The 18,498-nt window shown below is 39.6% G+C and overlaps 1 protein-coding gene and 1 long non-coding RNA gene across 5 annotated transcripts in view; one reads left to right on the plus strand and one right to left on the minus strand.

Annotated features, from left to right (window-relative positions):
- The window catches only part of Tent2 (terminal nucleotidyltransferase 2), a 54,222-nt gene extending 37,755 nt beyond the window's left edge, over positions 1 to 16,467 (minus strand). For 2 of the 4 annotated variants that reach the window (XM_029468580.1, XM_029468581.1), the window contains exons 1-4: positions 16,449 to 16,467; positions 3,393 to 3,566; positions 2,905 to 2,994; positions 1,852 to 2,089 (exon numbers count right to left, since the gene is read on the minus strand). In XM_029468580.1, coding sequence (XP_029324440.1) covers positions 1,852 to 2,089; positions 2,905 to 2,994; positions 3,393 to 3,529 — 465 coding nt within the window. In that variant the 5' untranslated portion in view covers positions 3,530 to 3,566; positions 16,449 to 16,467. Of the gene's footprint in view, positions 1 to 1,851; positions 2,090 to 2,904; positions 2,995 to 3,392; positions 3,567 to 8,956; positions 9,221 to 9,257; positions 9,563 to 16,448 lie in introns of those variants that run through there. The other 2 variants (XM_021180433.2, XM_021180431.2) reach the window with 2 other exon arrangements.
- The window catches only part of LOC110308085, a 16,556-nt gene continuing 7,655 nt past the window's right edge, over positions 9,598 to 18,498 (plus strand). Inside the window, exons 1-2 of the long non-coding RNA XR_002379516.2 lie at positions 9,598 to 9,829; positions 11,553 to 11,682. This is a non-coding gene — a long non-coding RNA (uncharacterized LOC110308085). The remainder of the gene's footprint in view (positions 9,830 to 11,552; positions 11,683 to 18,498) is intronic.

An 18,498-nucleotide genomic window follows, 5' to 3' on the forward strand; every position in this document is an offset into this window, starting at 1 on the left:
AAAAAAAAAAAAAAAAAAAAGATGCTTAGTATCACCATACATTAAGGAATGAAAACTGAAACCACTGTTATACCAGAAGGCTCCAATAAAGAGCCTCCAATAAGGCTCCAATATCCTCCAATAAGAGGATAAACCTTGAGGGACTGGAGAGATGGCTCAGCAGTAAAGAGCACTGACTGCTCTTCCAGAGGTTCTGAGTTTAATTCCCAGCAACTACATGGTGGCTCACAACCATCTGTAATAGAATCTGATGCCCTCTTCTAGTGTACTCATATAAATATAGCAAATAAATCTTTAAAAAAAAGGGGGGGGCTGGTGAGATAGCTCTGTGAGTAAGAGCAGTGACTGCTCTCCCGAAGGTCCTGAGTTCAAATCCCAGCAACCACATGGTAGTTCACAACCACTTGTAATGAGATCTGATGCCCTCTTCTCATGTGTCTGAAGACAGCTAAAGTGTACTTATGAATAATAATAAATAAATCTTCCTAAATGGTTGAACATATTTTAACCATATTACCCAACAATTTCACTTCTGTGTACATATCAAGAGCGAAAACACATATCCACTCAAAATTCTGTATTCAAGACATTTACAGCACCATTATTAACAGCCAGAGTAAGAAACCTAAAAGTCCATCACTTGAGGAATGTTAGCAAAATATAGTATATATCTACACAATAAAATATTATTCAACCGAAAAAATGCAATTCCAACACTCAGTGAAGCTGAGGCAGGAGGCTAGTGTGTTCAAGACCAGCCTAAACTACATGGCAAGTAGTCTCAAAACAAAAACAAATCCACACTGATAAACCCTAAAACCATTACATGAAATGAAAGAACATAGGCACAAATGGCCATAGGTCACATGGTTCTATTTACAGGAAGTGGGAAGGAAAGTGAACATGGTTGAAGTATTAAGTTTTCATGGGAGTAGAGAATATGTTTTGGAAATAGGTAACTGCACAACTTTATGACCTTAGTAAAATCTACTGATCTGTACATTTTAAAAGGGTGAATTTCAATCTAAGGCCAGCTTGAACTACACAGCAAGACTCTAAAGAAAAGGAGTAAGGCAGTCAGGGAGAGGAAGTTTACAGTAGCACTCAGAGAACAAAAGGATGACAGACGTTGTGCACCTTTCCCCACTACCTACAAGTGCTTCTTAACTTTCACTAATGTAGCTGAGGAAAGCAACATTCTTCTACCATGGGATATTAAACAACTCCTTGTTCCCAATGTTCACATCATTTTCCAAGGAGGAGCAAATTCTTCCACTTAACCAAAATAACTTTTACTCATCTTTCTGATAAATCTTTCTTGGTCACACCATTTAAATGTTATTTCCCCGGAGAACATCAAAAAAAAAAAAAAAACCAATGCTTTTTACCATTTTATTACAATCTCCATAGGAATGGCCATGTTTTTCTATAGTAAGATGTTGTATTGGGTGTAGTGGTACACACCTTTCATCTGAGCACTTGGGACACAGACACAGGCAAATCTTAGTGAATTCTATCTAGACCAGTTTGCTCTACAGAGTAAATTCTAGGACCACCAGAGCTACAAAGAAACCTTGTCTCAAAAACACCACCACCACCAAGTCATTTAGTCATTCATTCAAAAAACAACAGGATGCAAGAGACTAACAAATCAAATGTCTTAGGTTCTAATCCCAAATTTTGTAAGTTAAAAAATAAAAAAATCTGATCCTGACAGGTATACTCATGACAGGAAAATCAGTGATATTCAGAAAGAAAATAAATGTAGAAAATCAGGTACTCCCGATCCTTTTAAATACATTCTTTATATGAAACTTCAAAAGGCAAAACAAACAGCTGTATTAAAATTACCTTATCTTTGGCCTCAGGCAGTGTGATTTCTCGAGGTTCTAAGAGTGGAATTTCTCGAAGAGGTGGAACACATCTGACTATATCTGGTATATAGTGCGTGTGAAACAACGGTGGCATGGAATATCTTCTGTCACCTGATAAAGGCACTAGCTGGTTGATTATAGTTGGCTCTTGGTGGGGTGAATGGAAACGCTGCCGTTTACCATCAAGAGGAAAAGCTTTTTCATCGCTTATTCTCCTGAAAACAAGCAAATATACCTTAGTGACTAAAGTCACAGCTTCCTGACCAGAGATGCATACATAATACGTGGAAACAGATAACAACAACACGGTAGCTCCTTGGTTTTAAAGGCAGCATTGTAAACTCCCTAGTGGACTTTTACTATTTACTTTCTGCACAAGAAATGCCTTCCAAGCCGGGCGTGGTGGCGCACGCCTTTAATCCCAGCACTCGGGAGGCAGAGGCAAGCAGATTTCTGAGTTCGAGGCTAGCCTGGTCTACAAAGTGAGCTCCAGGACAGCCAGAGCTACACAGAGAAACCTTGTCTCGAAAAACCAAAAAAAAAAAAAAAAAAAAAAAAAAGAACTCCTACTCATAAGTAAAAGTATATAAGGGCTAAACACATAAATGTTCATTTGTTATTTTTAATACTGAAAGTAATTACAGCATACACACTGAGTATCTCCAATTAAAATATTAATTTTTAAAAAATCTGTAACTATGAACTAATGGAACTTATTTACTCATGGCTACTAAGGCAATTTCAAAAATACACAAATAGAACTAATGAAGTCAATGGTCTTAGAACCAGTATATAACTTTTCCAATGACAATCCAGAAAACTTGGAATGTTCATCATAGAAACTTGTTCATAGAAACTCGGTTCTAGAAGCAGAAAGCTACATTTCAAATTCCAGCTATACCATCCGTGTCTCCATCCTTCAGCTTTTGTACAAAGAAACGAATAGGCTACACTGTCCATAATTTTATAAAACTGCTACATAGTTCTTAGGACTATAACATTTCTTCTAAAACACTCGAGAAATACTTACTTCCTTCCTCGAAATAATGGGGATGTTGAGGTCTGTATTGGACTGACAGTTCCATATGTCAGGGGCTGTAAGGACACAGCTCTAGACAAGCTACCAAAAGCAAAGAACAATAGTAATATGAATATTTTTCCTTAGAACCAAAAATTCCACACAAACTAAATACTTTACTAGTCAAAAAACAACACAAACAAAAACCCCCAAGGTTTAATAATATTTTTTCAGGGCTAGAGAGATGGCTCAGTGGTTAAGAACACTGACTGCTCCTCCAGAGGTCCGGAGTTCAATTCCCAGCCACCACAACCATCTGTAATGGGGATCCAAAGCCCTCTTCTGTCTGAAGAGAGTAACAGTGTACTCATATACATAAAATAAATAAATCTTTAAAAAATAAATAATGATAATTTCTCTATTTTCAAATACTGAACACAAAATTTTATATCAAAGAGAAAACAACTTAATGACCTGGTTCAATAGAACACCATACTTACTCTACATTTTGAAAGTTGAATTGTGCATCTATAAGTTGCTGGTGTGAATAAAGAGTTGGTGAGAGAGCAAAGAAGTTATTATGCTGTTGGTGGGTTGGAGTGAAGGGTGGACGACCCAAGATTGAGTTTGGGAACATGCTCGTGTTCACTAAAGGTAAACATGTATTCTTCCACCTATAATTCAAAAGGATAAAACTGCATTATTATAGCTTCAAGATTCAGAACTGCTTGATAAGTATCTTCTACCTAAAATAATCAGCTATCAAGTTAGTCGTTTCATTTGCAAAGTTATTTCTGATAGTTTAAATAGGCCTTACGTTCTACTATAGGTAACAAATCACTGAGTTATTCAAAATCTAAACCACATTCAAATGCTTTTAATATTATGCATGTTTCAAATTTTCTGGTGAATTTACTCTAGTAAGTTTACCTAAGTAGCAACAAATCTTTTATCACCACTATTCTAGCAACAAATCATTCAAGAAATTTAATTAAGCTGCTCAGATTGTTACATTTATTCACAACATAACTCATAAGAAGCTGCAAGCTATCATGTGAGGACCTGACTAGGCTGTGGTACTTTAGATATCTGAAGCAATGAGGAAAGTATGTCACCTACCAATTTATACATTTCCAAGATTCTTCTCAATGTCTATGCATAAAAGACACAATGACATAGTCTTGTTCACAGAGGAAGAAACACTATAGAGGACAGAGCACCTCACTAACCTAGTAAGATACTAAACGGTCCTTTTAAAAAATTTTTTCAATGACTGATCCAGCAAAGGTGTAGGTAAGGCAGCATACAAAAACCAACTGAAGTAACAATGATGCTCCCTGGCCACCTTCTTAAAATAGGCAATTAGAAAACTCTTAGCTGTGGAACTGTGTACAATATAACAATAAGCAAAATGATATAACACAGTAAAAGGGTCTGCCATGAAAAAGAGAATAACTTACTAGCTTATCTACAAGAAATGCTAATGGCTGCCAAGTACACTATCTTCCATTTAGGCTCATGCCTAAAATAACATATCACAGATCACCAAAGAGGGAGGAAAAAAAAGAAAATATGCAAAAACTATAACAATGAACAAAAAAGAAGAATGACGATAATGATAAAAGCCTAGAAAACCCAAGTATGCTATCATTTCAGCAAAGTTCATGAAAAACAGAAAAACACACAAAGATGAAAATCACTGAACAAATAAAAAATTGTCCTGGACTAAAAATTACATATACGCACAGATGAAATTTCAGAATATCCAGAGAAAAACAATTTATTAATATTCCAGAGGAGGAAATATTAAGAAGCTGGGGATCAAAAATGTCTCTGGACTTTCTAATAGCAACAGTGGAAGCCACAAGACACAAATTAATCCCTTTAACTTTTTAAAGCTTAAGTAAAATGTTCTGAAATCCCTGTCTATAGGAAAAATGAAAATATTTGTGTATATGGAGGGTAAGAAGAGAAAGGTGAGGCAAGGTGACATACACTAGTAGTCCCAGCATTCAGGAGACTAAGGTGGGAGGTGCAAACCTGTTTTCAGCCACTGGTGATACAGAGCCAAATGGATCCTCAAGAGTTCAAGGCCAGCCTAGTTATAAGTTTCAAGCTAGCTAGGGCAGCATCATGAGACTGTCTCAAAAGAAAACCCAGACTAGGGTAAATTCCCAGAAGGATAGAAAAGGGAAGTTGACAGTTCAGTCAGAGCAGAAAGATGATCTTACGATAATAATTAAGAAATGCAGCCAGGCGTGGTGGTGCACACGCCTTTAATCCCAGCACTTGGGAGGCAGAGGCAGGCAGATTTCTGAGTTCGAGGCCAGCCTGGTCTACAAAGTGAGTTCCAGGACAGCCAGGACTACACAGAGAAACCCTGTCTCGAAAAACCAAAAAAAAAAAAAAAAAAAAAAAAAAAAAAAAAAAGAAAAAAGAACCGCAAATCCAAACAACTTTGAGCTATCTTATCTCAGTCAGAAAGGCAAAGGTCAACAAGACAAAGAGTAAAAAAAGCTGGAGGGGTTGTGGGGGAAAAGGAACCCTCAGTCATTCACTGTGGGGTTACAAACTGGTCCATGCATTCTCGAAATCAGTGTGAAGAATTCTCAAAAACTAAAAATAGCTGGGTGTGGTGGTATGTGCCTTTAATTACAGCACTCGGGAGGCAGAGGCAGGAAGACCTCTGAGTTCAAAGCCAGTTTGGTCTACAAAGGGAATTCTAGGAAAGCCAGAGCTACAGAGAAAACCTGTCTTGGAAAAAAAAAAATTAAATAGGAGGGGGGGAAAAAGAAAAAAAGCTAAAAATAAATCTACCATACTTTTTGGTTTTGTATATATTTGTTATGAATTTGCATATTAATACAAGTTTCATGTGTGTATATACTATGTGCGTAATACCTAGACAGTTAAATGAATTACAAAAAAAAAAAAAAATTAGAGAATTTGAAAAATTCTAAGAGTTAGAAAGGGGGCTGGAGGAGCCTAAAAAGAAACTAAAACTTACGCATATAAATTTTGTTCCTTGGTTTTTCAATTCTGAAAAAAAAAACCTCACTCCAAATGCCTAACTCTAATTTGTACCAGAGACAAAGTATTTCCCATAGGAAATAAGTCTCTCCACTTCCTCCACCAAGTCTACACTTCCTGCTAGGGGGTTTGGGGGACAGTTGGTTGTTATTTCTTTACAGTAACTGCTGACCTGTACCTGAATTACACTGCTCAGAGGGAAGGGATGGCTAAGACTTGGTTCCCTTTTCTCTGCTTCCCTGAACAAACTGCTCATTCACAAACAATCTTTTTCACCAAGTTTATGAAAAAAATGTCATTAAGTGGTCCGCATAATGAATTTTGTTTGACATATCGTATTTTGGAATACAGAAACTATGGACCTAAGTAAAAGAAGCATCTATACTTTAGAAAACTACAACTAAAAAGTTCTATTTCAAGTCATGCAGAGAGGCACACACCTGAAATTCCAGGGCTTGGAAAGCTAAGCGAAGATGATCAGCAGTTTGAGACCAGCTGGGAAACCTCAGCAAGTTCACACTCAGCCTGGGCCAGACAAAGAAGACTGAAAACCAAGAAAGCCCTGTCTCACAGCTAGCCGTGGTGGCACATTCCTGAAACCCCAGAACTCAGGGCCTGAGGCAGATGGACTGTGAAGTGTACAGCCTGAGTTTCAAAGGAGTGAAGACCTATCTCTAAAAGCAAACAAGGAAGACCGGAGGGGTCGTGGTCAAGAGCTCTGACGGCTCTTACAGAGGACCCAGGTACAGCCCTCACTACCAACACGGTGGCTCCAGTTCCAATCAACAATATGCTGGGTTTTGCTTCTGGACCCAAACAAGTCCTATATGTCTGCATTCAGACTTAAAAGATTCAGAAATGTCGGTAATAAGCTCTCACTTTTATTTCTATCCCATTACATGATCAAATCCAACTAAGTAGAAGTCAAAAGAGGATATGGTATACAGAACTACTCTACAACATTAAAACCAGATAATTCTTGGCTTAAAATTTTCTTAGCCAAAAATTCTAGGGTACATATCTAATTCAGTATATTCAAATGCAAAATAAGTATTAACTTCCATGTATTATTTTATTGAGAAAGGGTCTCACTGTGTATTGTAGCCTTGCTGTCTTGGAACTCTAGACCTGGCTGGCCCTGAACTCAGAGATCAGCCTGCCTCTGAGAAACAGTCATTCTTCTGGAGTCCTAAAATAAAATACTAGTCAGGTTCTCTCAGGAATTCTGACCCTTAAGTTAAACTTACCTGACAGACTTCAAAACAGAACCATTCCTAAGAAAGTTAACCAGTAGCATTCTAGGCTCACACCCCCACCCCCATAGCCTAAACAATCCTCTAGAGATAAGGAAGTTAATCAAAACCCAGAGATTTCAAAACTGTTTTCTAATATACTTCAATGATTGTAATGATATTAAAACAATGATCTACTGCAAAAACACAAGGGAACCAGTTGTGGTGGCATACACACCTTTGATCCCACTGCTTAAAAGACAGAGGGAGGCAGATCTCTGTGAGTTCAAGGCCTGCCTGGTCCAAAAACATGGTAAGGTCTAGGCTAGCTAAAGCTATAGAGAGAGATCCTGACTGAAGAGTAAAACAAAACACAAGAGATGTTTGTAAAATGGTTTAATGAACTTCGATCAAGTGAAACTATCACTGTATCAGAACTTCATAAAATCTTAACCATTTTCGTTATAGTCTTAAAAAAGCTCCCCCCACTAGAGACTACCTGTAAGTTATTTCACATGTTCTGTAGTAGTATGACTAAATTTTATAGTAACAGCCAGAAAGAGATAGTATCCTACTTTTCATACCTTAAAAGTTACTGGCTTTTTTTTGTTTGTTTGTTTGTTTGTTTTTTGTTTTTTTGTTTTTCGAGACAGGGTTTCTCTGTGTAGCCTTGGCTGTCCTGGAACTCACTTTGTAGACCAGGCTGGCCTCGAACTCAGAAATCCGCCTGCCTCTGCCTCCCGAGTGCTGGGATTAAAGGCGTGCGCCACCACGCCCGGCTAGTTACTGGCCTTTAAATCTGTACAAAACAATAAAATAGGATAATCTAGATAAAATGTGTACTGTTTTTAAAAAGCATTGTACTACTTCTTGCCTTGAGAAAAGAACTTTAAGACTGCTTTGTCTAATATGCTTAAATCAAGGCAAGATTAATACAGGTTTATGTGTAAATGAACAGACACGAGACACGACAGTAACAGAGTATTTCGAGTGATAATAGTATTTGGTCTCTTAATTTGCAACTGGAATTAACTGTAGTCAAATTGATCTCAACAAGTTATAGACTACTCAAGTTTACATAACTGTCTCTTAATCAAGATTCCTGAGAAAGTAGCAATTACCTACTATAAACAAGAACTGTATGGCTTAATCAAGTTATGTGTGCACTCTTAAGTGTCTTGGATCAGTTCTTTGTTCTACAAGTGTAACTCCCAAATCCTGCTCAGCATGCACTGTCAAAACCACCTTCGGGCTTTGAACAGAGCATTCTTTTTATTAAAAATTAAATTCCATCCAAGAGTTTCACGGAGTCTGTGTATTTCTCGAACACATACAATCGGGGCTATTCACACCAACCAGTGTTTCTATTACAGGTTACTGATCAGTACAGATTAACCTTGTTAATAGCTGTTAACACAGCAAAGCCCTGTAGTACTAAACTATGTACTATGATGGTAGTGTGACTTCACAAAAACCATACGCTAAACATGTTAAGTTTCCAACCCTGTTTGACCTGCACAATTTTTCCTCTTCCTTTCCTCTTATCAATAAACTATTTTAAACAACGCTCAAATGGGGCAAAACAAGAAAAGAAACTTAAGTCACCAGATACCAGGAAACACATTGCCCCTTGTGTTCTGAAGCAGATAAAGGAAGGAGAGCCCAACCACAAATCTGACTAGGAAAAGTGAATTCGACCATCAGCCAGTCCCGACCTGTGTTTTTACTGAGATGACTCCATGCTGTTTAATTGTCTTAAAGATAAATGCCTTCCACAAGAGTTCGTTAATTAAGACATTTACCTTAGGTCTCCACTGCCTTTTGGAACTCCAAGAGGGAGTATCAAGACAGTCTTACTCTTTCGGTCTAGGGAATGAGGATAGGGCGGGAGGCGACAGGAGAACTAGCGAGAAGACAGATCAGAGAATGGCCAACATTCTTCCCAAAGTCCGGCGGCCTGGGAACGCCCCTAATCCGGGGAGCTCCGGGGGAGCGCCAGGCTCTCCCGCGCAAAACACAGCGCCAGTCTCAGCCAAGTTTCACGCGCCCGGCCGGGGACCGGGGCCTGCACACGTGCATCCCCACCGAAGCCACGAAACTCACCGGCGTCCACGCCGAAGGGCCGAGCGGGGCCCAGCGGCACTGCCCGCCAACACGCTCCCAGGCCGGAGCTGCCGCCCGAGCAGGCAGAGGTAGGAGCGGCCAGCGGCGCGGCGCGGCCCAGCTCGGGCGGGCAGGGCGGCGGAGAGTCACGAGCCTAAGGCCGGGCCCGCGCGGCCGTGGAAGGCTGGGGATGGCAACAACAAAAAGAAAGGGGGGGGGGGGGGAAAGGCGGAAGACTAAAAAGTCGCCGAAAAGGCGGCGTAGACAACCCTGTCACAGGACCCGGAAGATCAACGTGACCCCGGAAAGGAATCAGCAGCTGGAGCGAAAGGTCAGATTTCCGGCAGCAGACGCTGGAGAGCGCGTTTGCTGAGCTGCGCAGGCGCACAGCCCCGCCCTGGTCCGGCCAGGGAGTCTGCGGGCCGCTGCTGAGATAGTGGCAAGGGAAGGTACAGCCCGGCCCTTCCGCGGGGCAGCTGGCCATTTCCAGCAGGCCTGTTCTGTCCCAGGATGACCTTCCAGGAGATATCCAAAACCAACCTTCCCATTGCTGGAAAGATCAGTATGAAATCGTGAGTGATGGTCTCAAAAACAAACAAACAAAAACAGTTTCTTGGAGCAAAATCATGCCTCTAATGCCCAAAACCACCCACACATTACCCTGCCCTAGCTCGCACTCACTTGTCCAACAAGCACCCACCATTGTTTCTCTTTGAGAGAGCTGTAGTATCTGGTGAAACTGTCGAAACTGCTTGATTTATTGATGAATATCTGTAAACAATAGCCCTGTTTTGTCCCCTAGGATCTGACTGCTCCCAATCCCGAAAGTAATGATTTGTTTACTGCTTTTTGGTTTTCTTGTTATTTCTTCTGGGGTTTTTTTCCCATTGTTTTTAAGTTTGGGTTTTTGTTTGTTTTTTTTTTCTTTTTCTTTTTTGTTGTTGTTGTTGTTTGGTTTTTTCGGGACAGGGTTTCTCTGTATAGCTCTGGCTGTCCTGGAACTCACTTTGTAGACCAGGCTGGCCTCGAACTAAGTAGTTATTAAATTTTTTTCTACCTTAACTCACAAACTGAGGTCATCTTCCCGATAATGTAAGACCCCCTTTTGGGGACCCCCCCCCCACTCCAGCCTCGGGAGAGAGAGAGAACCCAAATAAACACGAGAATCCTTTCTTGTTGTAAACACATAAGGCAGTTTAACGACAGAGCTCTGGGTCGAAACATATCTCACGCAGGAGACAGTGGATTCAACCCCAAGGCTCGAAAATTAGGGGTTTTTATGGGGTAAGGGGCTTAGGGGTGTGGAATTCAGCATAAGGACACGCTATTGGCTTATTCAAACATTAACAGAAAGATTACATGTCAGCAAAAGGGCAGCAGGACTTTGTTCCTGTGGGCTGGGGGCTTATCTTTGTTCACATAGCAACCAGTTGATGTAGGACTTTACCCGGCGTCAAGGGGCAGTAGACAGAGGGGAGGTTCCGGCTAGGTGGTGTTGACCCAGACAAGATAGCCTTGCCTGTGTCGTTGCATTTTTTCATTTTTACAGTCAAGCTGTTCTTAGGAATGTCTTAACAACAGCCCTGTCTGTTCTGCTTTGTTCTCAGCCGCAGGCAGCCTCTAGGCTCACAAACAACCAGCAACTTCTGAGTACTTTACATGACTTACAGGTCTTGAAATTTCATCTTTCTTTCATTAATACTTAGAGTCGTTCGATAACTTACTATATGAATAATAACTTAGCTGAATCCCACTTATTTTGATGAGTTTTCGTTTCACTTGACCTGCAAAATCTTTATAAATTATATTTGAATCATTTAAATAATTTTTAAAAAAACTTGTCACGTGTTTCCGAGTATCATCTGATGTGGTAAATGTTCATTGTGCTTTGGTAATAAAGTATGTTCAGTTATTGTATAGAGTGTTTTATAAATGTCAGTTAAGTTGATCTTCAACATGGCTCTGGTTTCCTGTCTTGCTTGTCTTTTCAAGCATAAGAAAGGCATATAAGAAGGCTAGGGCTGGGCCAGGTGTGGTGGTGCACGCCTTTAATCCCAGCACTTGGGAGGCAGAGGCAGGCAGATTTCTGAATTCAAGGCCAGCCTGGTCTACAAGGTGAGTTCCAGGGCAGCCAGGACTACACAGAGAAACCCTGTCTTGAAAAACCTAAAACAAACAAACAAAGACGTCCAGCCTATCATGTATGAGTCTCTGGGTTCAATACCCAGTGCTGAAAAAGTACTGGAAATATGACTATAATTACGGCTCATTCTCTGTTTCTTTTCTGTCTGTCAGCTGCTACTGCCCATATTTATCGCCTGCCAGAGAAAGTTTTTATCATTATGGAGAGATCTACATTGTCAACTGACCTATTTTTTTGCGGTTATTATTACTCTGGAGTATGTTCTTTCTGATCATAATGCAGGTATTCCAGCTTTAAGGTGGATAGTATTCATGTACATTTTAAAAGGGGAAATGCATTTATGACTTTTCTCCTCACTCTAACCAACATATCTGACAGAAAGGTTTCAGTTGGCTCATGGCTTCAGAAATTTCAGTGCATTGTAGCTAGGAAGTCATAAAAGAGTTCACCACAGCCAATAGCATGCTCACACTTGCCCAGTACCAAACTGATCCATCGTCACGGACTTCTATACAATTAGAATGGCTGTTTTAAACCATGAAGCTCCACTTAGGGCTTCACATTTCCACTACCAATTACATTGTATACACTTCACCACCATGACCACCACCACACATACATTAGAAAGTTTTTTAAACTTTTTTTTTAAAAAACTATGACACAATTGGCTCACAAATATGAATCACAAATAACTACTTTTAAAACTGTTCAACATCCCTAGTTATCACAGAACTGTAAATTAAAATTACTTTGAATAAGTTAATTCTCACTTCAATCAGAATGCTATCATCAAGAAATCTGACAATAAATGTTGAAGAGAATGGAGGGGAAAAGAAATCCTTACCCTGATGGGAAAACAAATCAATGAGCCAGTATGAAACTCAGTTGGGGGGCTGGAGAGATGGCTCAGTGGTTAAGAACACTGACTGATCTTCCAGAGGTCCTGAGTTCAAATCCCAGCAACCACATGGTGGCTCACAACCACCTGTAATGAGATCTGATGGATGCCCTTTTCTAGGGTGTCTGAAGACAGCTACAGTATACTTACATATAATAAATAAATTAATTAGAAAGGAAGAAAGAAAGAAAGAAAGTCCTGAAAAAATTAAAAATAGACCTGCCATATGACCAGCTTTTCCATGCCTACATGTTATGTGCAGAGAACTCCATAGCCTACAGTGGAGATATTTTGCACATCCATGTTTCTTGCTGCTCTAGTCTACAACAGCAAAGAAATTAAACCAACCTAAGCATTGTTTGATAGATGAATGGATAGTGAAAATGTGGTACATACACAAAATGGAGTATTCATCTCTAAATAAAAATAAAAACAAATTTTCATGGTAATAATGGATAGACTTAGAAAGTACAATACGTGAGGCCACATAGACTCAAAAGAAAAAGCTTTCTGTCCTCCCTCCCTCACATGAGGATGCTAGCTTATGAAGCCTATTGTTTATATATGTCAACAGATGTAGATGAAGCTGTTGAAAGTGGTACAGCTCTGGGGAAAAAGTCTTTCCCCAATGGAAGTGTTACTACTTGGCTTCTGTGGCAGGACTGTAGAGGTGTCCCCAAAATGTTATAACTCTGAAGGGAAGGTTTCCTGGCAGTCCAGATTCAAAGAATTGTGGAGAGCCTTTTGGGGTGCTGCTTGGCGGGAGTCTGACATTGGCCAAGGACAAGGAAATGGGCTTCAGGTAGGAATCTGGCACTGGCCATGACAGTGACATAAGTTCAGGCAGGAATCTGACATCTGGGCATGATGAGGAAGTAAGTAAGGCAAGAATCTTACTTCAGGCTATAATAGGGAAGTAGGGTAAGGCAGGAATTTTAGTCTTAGGGTGGAACAAAAGAAGTAGGCTTCAGGCAAGATTTTGGGCTTGGACAAGGAAGTGGGCTCAGGTATTTTGGTCATTATGACAAGCCCTTGGAAACAACTGTCACAGGAGTAATCAAGGGACTTTACTTATTGCCTTGCTTGTTCCTTATTGTACTGGTCGCCCTTAATACTTGCATGTAATTAAAATGGTATAAAAAGCGGATTGGGAAAATTAAATTTGCCTTCAGTCTCAGAATTGACTGGGGTCATGCTACAATGTTGTCTTTTTTCTTTTTAATCCTCACTCCTGCACTGAGACCCTGTTGACTGACTGAGGGGGCTTGGTCAAAGAACACCACAAATCACGCCATCACACAACAAATCTCATACAGTCGACTCAAAAAGATTGGAAAGCCCAGGAGGGGGCCTGCCTCCACTCTGGTAAGCAGCAGCAGCAGAGAACTGAGCGGAAGACAGACTTTATAGAGGGTTTCTTGGAGGACGGGGTATATGGAGCTTCCCAGAGTGGCCTGATCTCAGGACAAGCACATGGATTGCTGTTTTGTTTTGTTTTGTTTTGTTTTCTGTAGAGTGGGGCCTGGCCACTCTCATACCCCAGAGGCTTGAGACAGCCTTTACAGCCATTATGGAAGTCTGGGAGGGATGGGGTGGGGAGTGGGGTTGATCCTGGAGCACCTTAGGGATGATACCTAGCAATTGGAGCTCTTCAGGGCCAGGCTTGGCTGTAGCACCTTCCAGGGGTCAGGACCAGCATCCAGAGTAGTCTAGAGGTCAAGCCTAGCAGCTGGAGGTCATCAGAGGCAGGGTTTACAAAGGGAGCCTCTACAACCACAGGGAAAGTGGTTAAGTTTTGGTTTGTTTTTTTGGTTTCTCGATTAGGGTCTTACTATGTAGTTCTGGCCATCCTGGAGGCATTTTAACAGCTGACAAAATAGTCTACACCAAAAATAATCAGAAGAAATATGGAAGGAAACTATACAATCATTAAAAGAAAATTTTATTTTATTAGTCAAGGTTCTCTAGAGAAACAGCACTGATAGAATAAAATATATATATACATATATATGCATGTATATGAATACACACACATATTTGAGATTTATTAGAGTGGCTTACAGTCAGTGGCCTGATTATTCCAAGAATAGCTGTCTCCTGGCAAAAGAATCCAGTAGTTGCTGAGTCCACCATGTCTCAGATGGTTTTCAGTGTGTGATAGAAGGAGGCTGTAATGCCAGTGAAGGAATCAACTTGAAAGCAAGAATAAGGAGAACTAGACATAGAAAGCAAGTTTCCTTTTCCATATCATTTATAGAGGCTGCCACTAAAAGATATAGCCCAGATATAAGGTGGGTCTTCTCACTTCAAATGATCCAATCAAGAGAAATTTCTCACAAGTTTATTCTGCACCTTAGGTTTGGGTTCCAGATATTGTCAAGATATATATTTCAGATATACTCAAGTTGGCCACTTTGAGTAGCCGTCCCATCTACCAAAAGGATATTGCAAATATTTATGTACCAAATATAAGAACATCCAAGTTCATAAAAGAAATACTACTACAGCTAAAACCACATATTGACACTCAGTGATAGTAAGTGACTTTGGTACTCCATTCTCACCAACAGACAGGTCATCCTGACCAGAACTAAACAGAGAAATGGGAAGTTAAGTAGCATCATGAATCTAGTGGACCTAGGTAATATTTAGAGAACATTTCCCCCAAACACAAAGGATATAGTTTCTTTTCAGCGGCTCATGGAACTTTCTCCAAAACTGACCAGATATTAGGACATGAAACAAGTATTAACAAATATAAGAAATTCAAAATAACACCCTGTTTCCTATCTGACCACCATAAAGTAAAATTGGATAACAGCAGCAACAGAATGTATACAAACTCATGGAACTGAACAAGTCACTCACTGTTAAATGAAAATTGGGTCAAGACAGAAATCGGGAAAGAAATTAAATTTTTGTTTTTTAGAATTAAATGAAAATGAAAATAACTTTTCCTATCATACAATGAAATGAAAGCAGTTAAAAGAGGTAATTCATCATGGTGCTTACATCATAATACTAAAGTTATCTCATATTAGTACTTTAACAGAATCCCTGAGAGCTCTAAAACAACAAGAAGTAACACCCCAAGACATAGATAGCAAGAAATAATCAAACTCAATGAAATAGAAACAAGGAGGAAAAACAGTATGAATTATTAATGAATTGACAAGTAGGTTCATAGAGAAAATCAACAAATTGGCAAGCCCTTAGCCAAATTAAAGAAAAGACAAAGAGAAGAAACAAATTAATAATACTAGAGATGAAAGGGGGGCATCACATCAGACACTAAGAAAATTCAGAGAACCATAGAATATACTTTTAAAATCTGTACTCCACAAAACCAAATATCTGAGCTGGAGAGATTGCTCCGTGGTTAAGTGCACTGACTGCTCTTCCAGAGGTTCTGAGTTCAATTCCCAGCAACCACATGGTGGCTCACAACCATCTGTAATGGGGATCGGATGCCCTCTTCTAGTGTCTTCTAGCTGAAGACAGCTATAGTATACTCACACACACATGAAATAAATAAATAAATAAATAAATAAATAAATAAATAAATCTTTTAAAAAACAAAAACAAAAATCTAAAAGAAATGGATACGTTTCTCAATATATACACAAACAATGTTAAATCAAGATCAAACAATTCAAACAAACCCATAACACTTAGTGAAATAGAAGTAGTAATTAAAAGTCTTCTAACCAAAATAACCCAAAGACAGATGGATTCGGTGCAGAATTCTACCAGATATCTCAGGAAGAGCATCAATAACACCAATACTCCTGAAATTATTCCTACAAGATAGAAACTGAAGGAACAGTTCCTAATTCTTGTGAGGTTACTATTGCTCTGACAGCAAATCTACACAAAGATCCAACAACAGAAAGAAAATTATAGACCAATATCCCTTAAGGACATAGATGAAGATGTTCTTAGTAAGATACTTGCAAATTGAATCTGAGACTGCATCAAAAAGATTACCCACTATGATCAAGTTGGCTTCATCCCAGAGATGCAGGGATGGTTTAACATATGTAAATCAATAAATGTAATCCACATATAGATAGTCTGAAGGACAAAAACCACATAATCATCTCATTTGATGCAAAAAAAAAAAAAAAGGCCTTGACAAAATCAAACATACCTTTGTGATGAAAGTCCTGGAGAGATCAGGGAGTACAAGAGACATATATCAATATAACAAAGGTGGTTTACAGCAGGCAGCATCTACCTAAATGGAGAGACAGGCAAAGCATTTCCACTGAAATCAGGAACAAGACAAGAATGTCCACTCTCTTCCCTTATTCAGTGTAAGTACCTGAAGTCTTAGCTAGAGCATTAAGGCAATGGAAAGAGATCAAGGGGCTATGAATAGGAAAGGAAGAAGTCAAAGTACCTTTATTTGTAGGCATTATGAATGTACAAATAAAAGCCCCTAAAGACTCCACCAGGATACTTCTACAGCTGATAAAGGCTTTCAGCAAAGAAGCAGGATACAAAATTAACTCACAAGAATCAGCACGCGTGCGCACACAGACACACACACACACACACACACACACACACACACATACATTGTTAATGATTAGGAAAAAACAATGAAATCTAAAAGGGCTGAAAGATTGGTCAGTGGATTAAAAGCACTTGCTGTGAAACTGTAAGGACAGTGTTCAAATCCCCAGAACCCATCCATGTAATCAGCCTGGCTGTCTAGGCAGCCTGCCTGCAATCCCAGTGCTTAGGAAGAACCAGAGAATCCCAAAGCTTGCTAGCTGCACCAGCCAGGATTGGTGAGCCCACACAAGCATATGCACACACAATGAACACACATTGCGTGCATGCACACACCTGCACACCCATGCATGCAGAACTAAGTATTTATTCCCACCTAGTTAATGATAAAGAAAAAAAAAAAACCCAGACTAACCAGACTTTTAGACACACTCAGTGGTAGAGCAATTGCTTACGTGCACAAGGACTAATCACACCAAGATGTGTTAGTAAGAATATGCAGCAACTGAAACTCTCATGCAGTACTATAACATCTTGACATCTTTAAAAGATAAGTATACAGTTCAAGCATATTAGAACATTTATGTAATCCCAGCAGAGGTAGCAGGATAGGCAATATGTCTAAATGATGAATGCCAGGTCAGCCTCCTCTAAATGTCTTTTTAAAAAATAAGTTAAGTATGTGTTTACATGGGCTCCTAGGACATTGAAAAAAATGCACACTCATACCAAAACTTGTGCACAAATATCCCCAGCAACTGTATCTGTAATAGCCAAAAATTGAAAGGACACAGTGTCTATTGACAGGTACATAGTTTTAAAAAAAAATCACAATTTATCCATTTCAGAATAGAAACAAACTACTGTTCTTTACAACAACATAGATCAAAGTAATGATGATCACTGAAAGAAATGGGACCAACCCCAAATGCTTGCAAAGGAGCACTGCTTATAAAAGCATCTCAGAGGTAGCCTGGGAGATGGAGTAGGGGCAGAGAAGGAGGGGGAGGGGAGATTGCAAAGGCATATGACGAAGCTTCCTGAGAGTTAGACACATCATCATTACCTTGATTGTTATAGTGTGTGTGTGTGTGTGTATGCATAAGATTATATGCAACTCATCATGTCTCAAATACACCTAAAAATACTATTAAAGTTAGAAAGAAGCTCTTGGTCCATCTTGCAATTGGGCTAAGTCTCTGTGCATGATTTTGTAATATGATAGACTGGTTATTTAGAAGTATGGGTTCCTTGAGTTATGAAGTTGTTTTCAGAGAGGATTCATTGAGGAAAGAATATTCATCCTGAATGTGAGACACACCCATGCCATCAGTTGAGAACCTATGCTGAATATAAAGAATACCACAATCTCTTTCTATGTGTCCTAGTTCATCGAAATGTGAGAAACCCTGGCCATATGCTACCACCATGAATTTCACCATGAAAATCAGTACCATTTCAAATTGTGAGCCAAAAGAAAGCCTTCTTCTGTAAGTTGCTTGTTGTCAGCAGGCTGTTCTATAATCACTAGCTTACAAGTCTTTCTTGTAACAGAAGAGGAAAGGAGTTATACCCATTGAAGAAACTAGAAGGAATTTATCATAGGACCGAGAGCAATTCCTTCCTTCCTTCCTTCCTTCCTTCCTTCCTTCCTTCCTTCCTTCCTTCCTTCCTTCCTTCCT

Source organism: Mus caroli, chromosome 13, assembly GCF_900094665.2.
Source record: "Mus caroli chromosome 13, CAROLI_EIJ_v1.1, whole genome shotgun sequence".
Classification (NCBI taxonomy): domain Eukaryota; kingdom Metazoa; phylum Chordata; class Mammalia; order Rodentia; family Muridae; genus Mus; species Mus caroli.